The 13,586-nt window shown below is 41.3% G+C and overlaps 2 protein-coding genes across 2 annotated transcripts in view; both read left to right on the forward strand.

Annotated features, from left to right (window-relative positions):
- eml3 (EMAP like 3) overlaps positions 1–5,252 on the forward strand; it is a 19,872-nt gene extending 14,620 nt beyond the window's left edge. Inside the window, exons 17-24 of the mRNA XM_019858463.1 lie at positions 397–528; positions 593–660; positions 764–852; positions 917–1,014; positions 1,231–1,318; positions 1,578–1,676; positions 2,835–2,965; positions 3,280–5,252. Of these exons, the coding sequence (XP_019714022.1) occupies positions 397–528; positions 593–660; positions 764–852; positions 917–1,014; positions 1,231–1,318; positions 1,578–1,676; positions 2,835–2,965; positions 3,280–3,450 (876 nt within the window). The 3' untranslated portion in view covers positions 3,451–5,252. The remainder of the gene's footprint in view (positions 1–396; positions 529–592; positions 661–763; positions 853–916; positions 1,015–1,230; positions 1,319–1,577; positions 1,677–2,834; positions 2,966–3,279) is intronic.
- Positions 5,253–6,583: 1,331 nt separating this feature from the next.
- mta2 (metastasis associated 1 family, member 2) overlaps positions 6,584–13,586 on the forward strand; it is a 15,582-nt gene continuing 8,579 nt past the window's right edge. The window contains exons 1-3 of the mRNA XM_019858464.1: positions 6,584–6,974; positions 10,933–11,000; positions 12,510–12,603. Coding sequence (XP_019714023.1) covers positions 6,947–6,974; positions 10,933–11,000; positions 12,510–12,603 — 190 coding nt within the window. The 5' untranslated portion in view covers positions 6,584–6,946. The remainder of the gene's footprint in view (positions 6,975–10,932; positions 11,001–12,509; positions 12,604–13,586) is intronic.

The raw sequence follows: 13,586 nt of genomic DNA on the forward strand, positions 1-13,586 counted from the left end.
GCGCTTGCTTCTTTCTTAAATCTGTACGACTCATTTTCAAGATGTGTGGATGATGATGATGATGATGACTGGAAAATAAAATTGGCGCAAGCTAACGACGCTCACTTCGCCTGCTAGCGAGTGGCTAAGGACCTTTTAGAATCCCAAGTCAATGAATGAACGCCAATGTTTTCTATTTCTCTGTCATGTGAAAACACTTACTCCCGCCTCTTTTATTGATGAACTCTATTAAAAGTTGGAGTGTTGCACATATTTTCTTATTTCTGATATGGCATCATGTGACCTTGTCATTTGTTGCTTTACCATACATTGATCGAGCTCAAGGAGGTGGATTAGTCTCACCTTTTTGACAGCATCATGCCGGAACTAAGATGCCGTTGACTTTTGCTCGCTCAGGGTCATGTGGACGAGATGTGGGGGCTGGCGACGCACCCGTCCGCCAACAACTTCCTCTCGTGCGGCCACGACAGGCAGGTGTGCTTATGGGACACCGAGGAACACGCACTGCAATGGAGCGTCACCCTGGAGGTACAAACAACTGCTCGGGATGTTTTTTGCGACGCAAATAATCATGCCTGTTTTTGTTCAACAGGAGTACGGCTTGTGTGCGGATTTCTGCCCAAATGGATCGGTGGTTTCGGTCGGGCTCAGCACAGGAAGGTATAACACGTTACGCAGTAATCCACTCCCGAAAATATTCGCCGTTGATGTTCAGACCTGGTTTGGAAAGAGCAGCTTGAACCGTTTCTCTGCCTCGGAACAGATGGGTGGTCCTGGACCTTCTGACCGCCGAGGTCATCTTCGAGTCCGTCGACGGGAACGAGCAGCATTCCGTCATGAGATACTCTCCAGGTACCAGATGGTCCGAGCCCCTCCCGGTTTCCTCTTTCCACATTGTGACCATCCATGTTTTCAGACGGCAGTTGTCTGGCGGTGGGCTCCCACGACAACTTCATCTACATCTATAACGTGACTGAAAATGGACGGCGTTACACCCGTTTTGGGAGATGCAACGTGAGCCTCGTCGTGTATTTATTGGTTTCTTGATTTATTTATACACGTCCATACCCATTTCCCACTCCACTCGACTAGTTCACAAGATGTGAAAAAGGCTACAAACAAAAGTAATATGCTTGTTGTACTGTTTGTCTGTTTTCGTCTATTTGGCCTCGCAAATTATAAAACTCTTGGATGTGACTTTTTTTTTTCTTCCCTCATCTGTCCTCACAGGGTCACTCCAGTTTCATAACCCACTTGGATTGGTCCAAAGATGGGAAGTATATTATGTCCAATTCAGGCGACTATGAAATTCTCTATTGTAAGTTAATACACTTTTAAAATTGTTGTTTGTTTATTTATTACAAGTCATGAAAGTGTTCATCTGCAGAACAATTAAACGCCCTTCCGCTTGACGCCAGAATTGGAAGTCATACTGACTGAGAGCTTTGAATAGACAGACCCTCACTTCACACTCAGTAAAATAAATTTGTCCGTTTAAATAAATAAATAAAAATGACGAGTTCAGTTTCAGAGGCTCCTGAGCTGGCATGAATGCTCCGCATGTTGTATTTTGTCAGGGGACATTGCTGCAGGCTGCAAACTGTTGAGGAATCGCTTTGAGAGCAAAGACCGGGAGTGGGCGTCCTACACCTGCGTGCTCGGCTTCCACGTCATGGGTGAGGAAACAAAACAAAACTCAAAACAAAACAAAACAACCAAAAAAAAACACGATTGATTTTGTAAATGGTCAAATAAGTGCACCCTATTCGCGCTTTGGTGTTTGTGAAGGGCAACGAAATAAAATTAGATGTTTGTTGCCGTTTTCCTGACAAAATGTTGCTTTACTGCCATCTTGAGGTAACTTAATGTCAAGGAACTAAGTTATAGTCAGTTGTGAAGTTTCATTTCCTCAAAAATAATACTTTGTTGCCATCTTGTGCCACCTACGGTTCATCGTAATCGGTTTCGGGGTGGATCTGTTTTCACCCTTCGCTACAAGACTTTTATTTAATCGACCACTATTACCCATTTTAAAATATTTGATGATTGTTTTTTTGTAAGCGCTAAACACATTACAACATAAGACAAAAAACTTGACATTCAAACATCTTCTCCCCCATAAAAAAGACCCCCCAACCAAAAAAAAAAAAATCTTCAATTTTTTTTGTTTTACTAAAGTTAAACAGCTACTAAAGGACAACGTCATGTAAAACGGTCAGTTGTTGTGCCTTTAATCCAAATCTTTATTGTTGTAAGCATTATTGGACCGAAACAGAACTTATTTTCTTCATTGTCTACATGAGGGCTGCACCGAAAGATCATTTTAACGATCAATGGGTTATTTTGTCGGTTAATTGATGAAAAAAAAAGCAGGTTGTAATTTCGATGCCTTTAAAAACATGACATGATTTCAAATTAGCAGTGCAGAAAATGAACAAACCAAAATGAATTAAGAGTCAGTTACTGGTTTTGTCTGTATATGTCAGCAAAGAGTGTTGCTATTTGCGTTCCAAAGTAAAAGTAAATGGTTTTGTAGCTTCACCACAAAGTTACGTAATCAGACTGCTATTATGGAAGACAGCAGATATCCGAGAGTATTTACTCTTTTGAAACTGGAATTTCAAAGGGTTGTATCAATTTAAATAAATAAAGATATCTAAACGATTTTCTGATGATCAAAAATAAAAACGTGATCATCAAGTATTTGTCAATTAGTCATTGCGCCTCTCATATCTATTTTCGCTGGATTCATCTGTTCTCTGATTTTTATGCTGCCATAGGCCTCCCCAAAAAAATCAATCTCGGTTGAGACCTAATTTCGGTATTTTCACCAGGCGTGTGGCTGGAGGGCTCGGACGGCACGGACATCAACGCGCTGTGTCGCTCCCACAGCGAGAGCATGGTGGCTGTGGCGGACGACTTCTGCAAAGTCCATCTCTTCCAGTACCCGTGTCCCAAACTCAAGGTACGGCGCCACACTCTGTTTTGACGGAGCAAATATTATTCTACCACACCTCCAAACGTCTGAGGCAAAACCTGTTTTGGAATTTACATAAGTGCGTGAGAGCAGGACTAACTTCACTTCATTGCTGCTTTCAGTTCGGACCCCCCCCCCCCGCCCTCCCACTTTTTTTTCATTTGTGACTAAATGACTGGATTAAATTTGAGAGCTGCACTTGCTGGAAAAATATGCAACGCCTTCTGTACCTGGGTTAGTGGTTGTGTTTTTTTTTCTTTTTTTTACATTAATTGTATTTTTTTTTTTTTTTCTGGCCCCAGGCGCCGAGCCACAAGTACGAGGGCCACGGCAGCCACGTCACCAACGTGCGCTTCACCCACAGCGACTCCCACCTGCTCTCCATGGGCGGCAAGGACACGTGCATCCTCCAGTGGCGGGTGCTCCGAGGTGGCACCGGCAACTCTCCGGAACCCGTTCTCGCCAGCCAGTAGATGGCGACGACAAAAATAAATAAATAAATAGATGTCGACATAAAACATGGACAGATGACAGACTTTCTGGGACGACATTGGAGTTTGTCTTCCAGGTGCAAAAATGTGACTTTGTTGCTGTGATATTCAGAGAACATTCCGGTGTTTACTGTCGTTGTTCTTTTTTTTTTTGTTGTTTTTTGTGCTGTATGACACTGAAAATAGCCTCGAAAGACCATGGTACCTTGACTTACAAATTCACTCTATTTTGTGACCAACCTTCAATTCACAGCAAATCAGTTTACCCCATTGAAATGTAGTGAAATGCCAATAATCTGTTCCAGCAAAAAAAAAAAAAAAAACAGCACTGTGTTGTCAAATACAAATACAGTAGTGTGATTAAGTCCGATAGATCGGTATAAAATTTTAGGAGGCCAATGCCTGATTCAGATATTTGGCAGAATAAAATTCAGATAACCGATTAATTGGTCAATGATTTAAATAAATATTTAATGAGTAAAATAACTCAGATATTTTACTTTGGACTTTGGTATTTGTTTACACTTACAAAAGGGAGAAAAATCTGCTGTTTCTTGTTTGTTTGTCTGTTTGGTTTTTTTTTTTGGGGGGGTGGACATCAGTATGTTTGTCTTATGTTGTAATGTGTTAAATTGTAAAAAAAAAAAGGACCAATTGTGAAAGAGCTAATATTAATCACTCGTTTGTGCCCTACCTGTGAGTGCTTTCATTTTAATATGTGTGTTTGACAGTTCGTCCTGTTCTGTAGACAAACGAAAATTGCATCAGCAACTGATTTTTTTTTTTTTTTTTTAACTCAGAAGTTGAGGCACTTGAATTTCAAGGTACCACTGTATTTGGAAACATTCCTCTACCTGCTTTGTACCAGCGGCTCTCAAACTGGGGGATGGGAGCATGAACCACGGCTTGAGGGTCCGCTAAATATTTGACAATAACTTTAACTTGTATCCTTGAAAAAAAAAAGCCAACACGCCAATAAATCACAGTAAACCAATTACTCCTTAAGAACATAAGATATTGTTGCAGGAATTAAGTCCTGATTTTTTTTTTTTTTTTAGAATATAAAGTACATTATAACAGGAATTTTTTTTGCAACTTTCAACTTGAATTGCCTCAGGACATCACTTGCATGATTGGTTTGGCACGATATTACGGGAGTAATTTTTTTTTTTTAGAATAAAGCTGTCTTTTTTTAATAATAAAAAGCATAATATTAAGAGAATTAAGTTTTTATACAGTATACCGCTACTCTCATTAATATATGACTTGCTTCCCCTGTTAAACTTTGCCCTGAGTATATTTCAACTATATCCTGGGAAAAGACTGTATTCACATAACATTTCACATTTTTTCAAAAAAATAAGATGAATATGTTATCACAGCATTATATTTTTTTCCTAAAAAAATAAGCATCATTCAATTTTTTTTTTTTACCCCTAAAAAGTCTCTGGACCCCAAAGGTTTGGGAAGGCGTGCTTTAAACAATATACTTCATATTTGTGTCGGCAAAGCCTGCGATTGGCTGGCAACCAGTTGAGAGTGTACCCCGCCTGCGGCCCGAAGCCAGCTGGGATAGGCTCCAGTACGCCCACGACCCTCATGAGGAGAAGCAATTCAGACAATGGTTGGATGGCTAACGAGGAAACTGCCGTTAACACACTGACAAAACCTGTTTCCAGGAAGTCTACCAACATTACCTTCGAATGGCTCGTCATGCATTTGTGTATACTCCCCCCACCCCCAACAACAAAATAATACTAATACAATGAAGGAAGTGGCTTTTCTCTCCTGCTTTTGTCTTCATTCGGTTCTTTGGTGAACCAAAGCCTAACCCAGGTGGCTGACTTCATGCGAGCGGACCGGTACACCTTGGACTGTTCGCCAATCAATCACAAAGGACATACAGACAAATAACCGCCCACACACACATTTACACGTATGGAAAATCAGAGCCTTCAATGAACCGAATGTTTTTGAAATGTGGGAGGAGTAAAGCCACTCAAGCACAACGACAACATTAAAAAAATCTCCCACACCGAGATTAGAATGTGCCGCCGACTGTCTCTAGGGGGCGGTGTTGCTCTGCAAGTTTTGGCGTGTTTGTCAACTTTCGGACATTTTTGTTTTTAAACCTTTTAAGCATTTTTCATTTAACTTGCTCGTGGCCATTTTCCCCACATACAGACATAGGAGGTAATTTTTGAGATCGTCATTTTAGGAAAATGTATATCTCAGTCCAAAATCTTAAATTGGTACTGAGTAATTACTGTCACGATATAAAAAAAAACAATGCGCTTTCTAATGCTCTGCTTTTTTTTTCCGAAAATTATTAATTGAATGAGATTAAAAATAGTCGAAAAGATTTTTAAAAACTACCCATTTAAGTGTGTGTATTCGAGACTGAAGTGACTGACAGTATTTACAGAATTTTTTCAAACGTATTTATCACGGGTCTGAATTGACTAAAGGTTATTGACTAAAGAAATTAGTGAAATTGAGTATTATAGCTTTCTGGTCGGTAGTTCAAGGACGGCAGCAGTCGCTGAGGCTCTTGAATCTTGATTACCCCTAACGATGACAGCTATGATGCGCATTCATTCAAGACCTGCAATCGGCCACAAGTCATACCCAATCACTCCACACTAACTCCTCACTTGAGCCAACTATTACGCTATCGTGATTAAATGTCCATCCTTCCCTTTCGTCATTTAAAAAAAATCTCGTTCAACATCCAAACCATCTCAATCCAACTCACAACGAAGCAAATACAGTAAAGTGCAACAAATATTTGCAAGATACAAAGCATGTTGTAATTGGAAATTACAAGTTCAATGAAAATCCACAGACAATATGTGGGTGGGGGGGGGACGACGCGAGGTGGAGCGCAAATGACCAACATGTTTTGGGTTACATGTTTTCTGTACACATTTTTGCGTTTTTATTTTCTATTTATGTCAAGTGTTAAAAACAGTTTGCTTTAAAACACGCTTTCTATTTAATTTCTCGTTGCCGGGGTACTCTTTCCGAGTGTCAAAACTGCCCCTCGGGGGTGACGTTTCCGGGGTTTGCCGAACGTTTCCGAAGCTGACGATGAGTGTGTGCGTGTGTGTGTAGAACCGTGCGGAGGTGAAGAAGAAGAAGACCACGACGAAGAAGAAAAAGAAGAGGAGGGTGAATCTACATTCAGCAGAGGATGGGAGGAAGAGTGGAGGAAGAGACGTGTGAATGAGTGAGTGTGTGAGGAGGAGGAGGCGGTGGAGGAGAAGAAGAAGATTGTCGTGAGGGAGCGAATTCAAGACCAATGTTTTGGAGGAGCGTTTCGTGACGGAAACTTTCAACTTTTTTTTAACCGCCACTCACTCGGCTTGTGCCTCAGAGCCGGCCGGCTTTGTCTGCCGTCGCGGGCGTCTATAAATGGACTAAAAACAGAGCCCCGTGGTCATCCGCTTCACGTTAACCTGGCGCTCATTACTAAAGAATGGCGGCCAACATGTATCGAGTGGGAGGTAAGTTGTCTTATTTTCCTTTTTTTAACACCCCCCCTCGACCCCCTCCCTCATGCGTGGTTGTTCCTTCGGGCTGCACGTTAGCTTAGCCACACGCTAGCTGTCTATGAGGTAGCCGCTAATCCCAGCTCGCTCTTGCTAGGCTAAGGGTGCATAGTGCATACGTCTACTTTTCAGTTCCAGTCAACTACTCAAGTCACGCAGCAGGAGTGAAAACCTCGCTTTTGTGTTACAATTTCCACCCGAGGGTCCAGTTTTACGCCTCTAAAGTGCGCGTAAGTGTTGCAAAAGGTCAACTTTCAAATTCGATTCGTTGCCGTCCAATAAAGTTATCGGGAGTCAACCGACCCATATCCATCGATTTATAACATGATATTTGGCATACGACCACAACTGTTTGTGCCCCCTTTTCTATTTAGTGGCAACATCTGTGCTGAAGTGGACTCTTTACACATGATGCTAGTTAGCATTAGCTTCGCGTTGAGAATACCCGGTCGGGTAAAAACAGACGCGGGTTAGTTTTTGGCACTGAGTTTACCGTTCACATGACTGTCATTTTTCTTGACGGAAAAAAAGTGAAAAGTTGGAGTCCGTGCGTAATTGATGCTACCATGTAAAGAGATTTTATCCTAACTCATCTGTATTCACACAACACTTTAAAACAACCCCTGCTGTATACAAAGTGCTGTACATGGAGCAAAATCCTTCCCCAACAAACGATGCAACAATAAATCGATAACGAAGACAGTAAAAAGCATAAAAATTAAAATCAAGTCTCATGCAGAGTCAAACGCCAAGGAATAAAAATGACTTCTAAAACAAGTTTTAAAGATGGGCAGTGAGGGGGCTTGCCTCAGGTTCAGCGGGGAGAGTGTCCAGTAACGGAGAGTGTCCAGCAACGGAAAAGGCTCGATCCCTTCGGAGCCTCCGCTCAGTGCTCGGTGCCTCGGCCCTCTTCCGATTGGCAAGCTGTGGGAAATTCCCTCAAAAGCTGGAGATGGATCCTTCGTCAAAGGAGCCACGAAGGGCAGTAATGCTTTGGCAAAGCACAACTTTTGTCAAAATGAAACTCCTCAACAGCATCAACATAGTTCATTGGAACCAAGGCGACATTGTAAATGCTGAACTATGCTGCATTGTGGACTAGTGGTTATCATATCCACCCCACGGTTAGTCACAATTAGTCACCAGTAGCTTTTTTTTGTGGGTGGGGAATAAATAATCTTTAGAGAGGTGGCTAAATAGCGTCCTCAAAAATAATTGCCCAGCCGTAATTAGAAGATAAGAAGATAAAAAAAAAAACTTTATTTGTCTCACAATGGAGAAATTCCCATCATAGAATCCGTACACGACTATTTTGGATTAATTCGCTTCTAAACTGCTGAGGGGAAATGCAATAAATGACCTTGATGTTAATTGGATCAACGTTTTACACTGCAAAAAGTACCCTTCAAAAAATAAAGGAAGGAAATGAGGAATGTATTTCTCGAAAAACTACCTGCTAATAGAGCAGGCAAGATTCTTAAAAGTGAGTAAAATTAGGTAAAACTAGTGTATGAAATTACACCCTTAAAATTATGACATGTCTTATTTTAAGATACACGTATTTTACTTGACGAGTAAATAAAATCACAGTAACAACTTATCGTACCTCTAGGCATGGGGCGATATAGATTCTGACACTTGAGTAACTTCCGATTGGCAAGCTGTGGGAAATTCCCTCAAAAGCTGGAGATGGATCCTTCGTCAAAGGAGCCACGAAGGGCAGTAATGCTTTGGCAAAGCACAACTTTTGTCAAAATGAAACTCCTCAACAGCATCAACATAGTTCATTGGAACCAAGGCGACATTGTAAATGCTGAACTATGCTGCATTGTGGACTAGTGGTTATCATATCCACCCCACGGTTAGTCACAATTAGTCACCAGTAGCTTTTTTTTGTGGGTGGGGAATAAATAATCTTTAGAGAGGTGGCTAAATAGCGTCCTCAAAAATAATTGCCCAGCCGTAATTAGAAGATAAGAAGATAAAAAAAAAAACTTTATTTGTCTCACAATGGAGAAATTCCCATCATAGAATCCGTACACGACTATTTTGGATTAATTCGCTTCTAAACTGCTGAGGGGAAATGCAATAAATGACCTTGATGTTAATTGGATCAACGTTTTACACTGCAAAAAGTACCCTTCAAAAAATAAAGGAAGGAAATGAGGAATGTATTTCTCGAAAAACTACCTGCTAATAGAGCAGGCAAGATTCTTAAAAGTGAGTAAAATTAGGTAAAACTAGTGTATGAAATTACACCCTTAAAATTATGACATGTCTTATTTTAAGATACACGTATTTTACTTGACGAGTAAATAAAATCACAGTAACAACTTATCGTACCTCTAGGCATGGGGCGATATAGATTCTGACACTTGAGTAACCATGAGCAAAAATATCACGCTATTAAAATTACAGCTCTGAAATGTCCTTTTTAGAAACATTTGGGAAAATAAAAATATCTTGTTCTCCATTGACCACATCCATTTGAGTTTTCAACAACACAGAGTAGGAAATGTGTACCGTGCTAAGTTTAAATGATTGTTGTTGATTGATGTTTAATTCGTCCAACCACGTCCCTTAACTGGTGAGCTATTTTTAGAACTGCTGCATGGACTACTCATGTTGTCCTTGGGGCTAACTAGTACCCCCCCCCACCCCCCTTATTTATTCATTTATGTATTTATTGTTTTCGGCAATGCACATTTCTCAACAGAGCAAAGTGGGATCCATGTTTGCAGTGTCTCTTTTGTCTTGCTCCCTCCCTCCTCCTCAGCGCCGAACTACTCACCCCTCCCTTCTCTGTTAATAAAAACGGCAAAAAAAAAAGTGACTGGCCCCAATTTACTTCAAAGAGGCTGTTTACTTAACTTTGCAAGTTGCCAATTGTATCAGGGCTTATTGAAGCATTGACTTTATAAAACCACAGGAAACCGTCAAACCAGTGCTCGGGCCCATGACTAAGTACATCTAAGATTATAAAAGAAAAATGCTTGAAGCAAGTCAAATGCTCGTCAACAAAAACTGCCTGCTAAGAAGAAATATCTTGGCGGAGTAAGAACAATCATCTTTCTGTCCTGATTCGAGATGTTTTCATCTTGATGAGTTTTTAGATTATTAGGACCAGGCTTACATGGATTCTTTGAGGCCGATCCCACTTCCAATAGATGGCAGAATAAAATTCTGATAACCGATCAATCGCCTGATTAATTAAGAAAATATGTCATGCCGAAAATATTTTTCTTTTTCACTCCCTTTACGCAAACAACAATAAAGGTCAAGTACATTTGACTGAGAATAATTTGTCCTTTAGCCTTAAGTAAATTTTCTACAAAGGAAAAAGTAGCAAAAAATGGCGCTTTTTTTTTTTTAATGGGGGGGGCCACAAAGGAAAAAGTAGCAAAAAATGGCGCCTTTTTTTTTTTTTTAATGGGGGGGGGGGGTGTTTGACTGTCATCATCGATGAACCTTACAGTCACAAGCCTGTATGTATGTATTTATTTATGGGAGTCCTTGCTTGTCATTGAGGCGCAATATATGAGGAACTTTTCTCTGCTTAGCGTTTTGTAAGTGTCTATTTGGTATTCCAGTTTGCCTTTTGTAGGTATGACAACCACGTGCAAATTAGTGTGTGTGCCGTCTGGGTTTCTCAGAATGGTGGGGGTGGGGGCATAATTTTCCCGCCGCTTCAGACGTCTCAGCACAACACCAATCTCAATAAAACTGCCCTTGGCATTATGCAAACACAACGTGACCGTGTTGGAAAGCGTCCCACGTCCCCACCTGGTTTGTGGCGCTGTTGAATTTTGTCGCCGTTCGCGCGGAGGCTTGCCAGCTCGCCATGGCAACGTCGGCGATGTGATTCTTCCAACACCCGCCGATTTCACTTCTTGGTGGCTTTTTCTCCTTCCAGATTATGTGTACTTCGAGAACTCCTCCAGCAACCCGTACCTGATCCGCAGGATAGAAGAGCTCAACAAGGTGCGGCGTTCTCTCCCCCCCTATCCCGGTTTGACCTCACGGCGACGCGGCCCGCTTTCGTGTGTGCCGTAGTGACCCGGCACTGGCACAGGAGCTTCCTTATGTAACACCTCAGCGGCGGCGGCGGCAGATTTTTAGCCAGTCAAAGATGAAGGCGCATCCTTTATGTAACATTCTTACACTGGAGTGCCAATGGAGGCTTTTTGCGTGGCCAGAGTGCAATATTGGCGGCAGACTCACGCAAACCAGGGCACGCGTTTTACACACCACCAAACAAAACTCACAAAATGTATAAACAGTGAAATAATAACAACGTCAATTCACTCCGAAATGGACACGGTGTCAAATGTGGACCTGTTTTGCGATTCTGTTGTATGAATGGCACCATCTGGAGGCGCAGGTTAATTCTTATTTTTGTCATCTAGTGGAAGAACATTGAAGACTCACATGTTGTTGGCATAAATAGATGAACAAAGACCCGTGGTTTGTTTCAGACTTCTGTAATTTTTGCCATCAACACAGGTTATATGTTGCATTTTTTTAACGATTGAAAATAAGGACTCGGAGAAAAGTGGTTGAATGTTATTTGAAAATATACGTAATAGTTCATCTTTAATAAGATGTCAACGCAGCTATGAAAAAGTCAAACTTGTCAATATTCGGATTCAATAAACACCTTTTTAAGTCAACGCACCTATGAAAAAGTCAAATACACTTGTCAATATTCGGATTCAATAAACACCTTTTTAATCATAATGTGTTCAATAGGGCTGGCTGTCATGGCTGAAAAAGATTTCGCAATATTATCGGTATTAGTCTATGTCATAGATATTTCATATCAGTTACGAATTATTGCTTTTCTTTAACCTGTTAAAAAAACATTCGCAGTTTGTGTGTACATTGTAATGTGCAAAGTTGCTCCTCCACCAGCGCGTTGTACTTTAAATTCTTTTGCGTTCGATGCCAATCCAAAGCAGTCCTGTTGATTCTTACGTTAACCTGCATTCAAAGTTCGTAAAGTACTTACATTATGTGTTTTTATTTGAACTTTTATTTATCCAGTTAAGGCAATTGAGGACAGATTCTCATGAGACCTTGTAACAGAGACAAAGTAAAATAAAAGCAAACTGCATTGTGATATTCTGAAGACTGCCGATTAAAACAAAGTAAAATAAAAGCAAACTGCATTGTGATATTGTGATTGTAATTTATGTCATATAGTTCATGTGTACACTGTACCTTACATTATATCTAATTTTGAATAAATTCTCTTATCGACATGGATCGCTTTAATACACTCCCATGACGTCAATTACTACTTTCTGATTGGCCACGGCTTTTGAGACAACAAAACATAAATATACATATATTATTGAAATTAGTTTAGAGGTGGCTTTCTGAAAAGAATGTTCCCATGTGTTTGAGTCCACTGAAAATAAAATATTTTTGTGTGATGGCTGAGAGACAATTTTTTTTGTTTGTTTGTGTGTGTGTGTGTGTTTTGTGCAGACAGCCAATGGCAACGTGGAGGCCAAGGTGGTGTGTCTCTTCAGGAGACGAGACATCTCGGGGAACCTCAATACTCTCGCCGACAGCAACGCAAGTAAGTGACACCCGTCACTACTAAGACCAGCGCTTGGGTACTAAGACCGAATATAGATTTATAACAGCCCATATTAAAAGTTAAAACTCTAATTATACCACAAATGGTGATGCCGGAACACTTGACACACCGGAGTGTGTGTGCAGCCAGTAAAAGAAACAATTACTGCTTTCCTACCACCATTTTGATTACACTTTTGACTGTGATACATCAATGTCTCTCCAAGGCTCTTCATGTCCCCAAAAGTCCCGCCATGTCTCGTCATGTCCCCCAAAGTCCCGACAAGTCTCTTCAACTGTCACGTCCCAGCAAGTCCCGAAAAGTCTCATCATGTCCCGAGCCTCTCATGTCTTTAAAGCAGCAATGTGGCAGGATTTCCAATAAAATGTCAGTCTGTGAAAGTGCAGAGTGTGGTTGGAAGGTCCACTTCAACCTGACTACCGCACACCAATAATTCTGATCATGGCATCTGGAGAAATTGAACTTGTGTGTTGGAAGAAGTGGCCTTTTTGGGGAAGGTTTTATGTGACATTGCTGATAAATCTGGTCCACAAATGTCTTCGAAATAGAGTACAACAATGTAACGCTCTCATTTCTCAGCATACGTCCTTGAGCCTTTGGCTTGATCTGTTTCTTGGGGAAGTGCTTCTTTTGTCTTGCCAGGCTGGGTGCCGCTTATGACATAGCCCACCGGAGTCCGATCCCATTCATATATGAGCTAACCCTCCGAGTCCCCCCCACCACCCGGCCCTCCGCACCCCCCTCTCCTGGATGCGCTGCCTCAGACAAAGACATGCCCACCTCCTCCAAAATAGAGGCGCTGCAGTTCGCTCGCCATACTGTTCATCGGTCACATGAGGACACTGTCGACACGATCGGTCTGAAAATTCCAAATTTGGATACTCGTTGGCTTCCGTCATGCCAGTCAGGGTTCTCACCCATAAGATATAATCATACTACTCTTGCCGATGTGCGCTCCCCCC

The sequence above is a fragment of the Hippocampus comes genome, unplaced genomic scaffold (assembly GCF_001891065.2).
Source record: "Hippocampus comes isolate QL1 unplaced genomic scaffold, H_comes_QL1_v1.1 scaffold48, whole genome shotgun sequence".
NCBI classification, from domain to species: domain Eukaryota; kingdom Metazoa; phylum Chordata; class Actinopteri; order Syngnathiformes; family Syngnathidae; genus Hippocampus; species Hippocampus comes.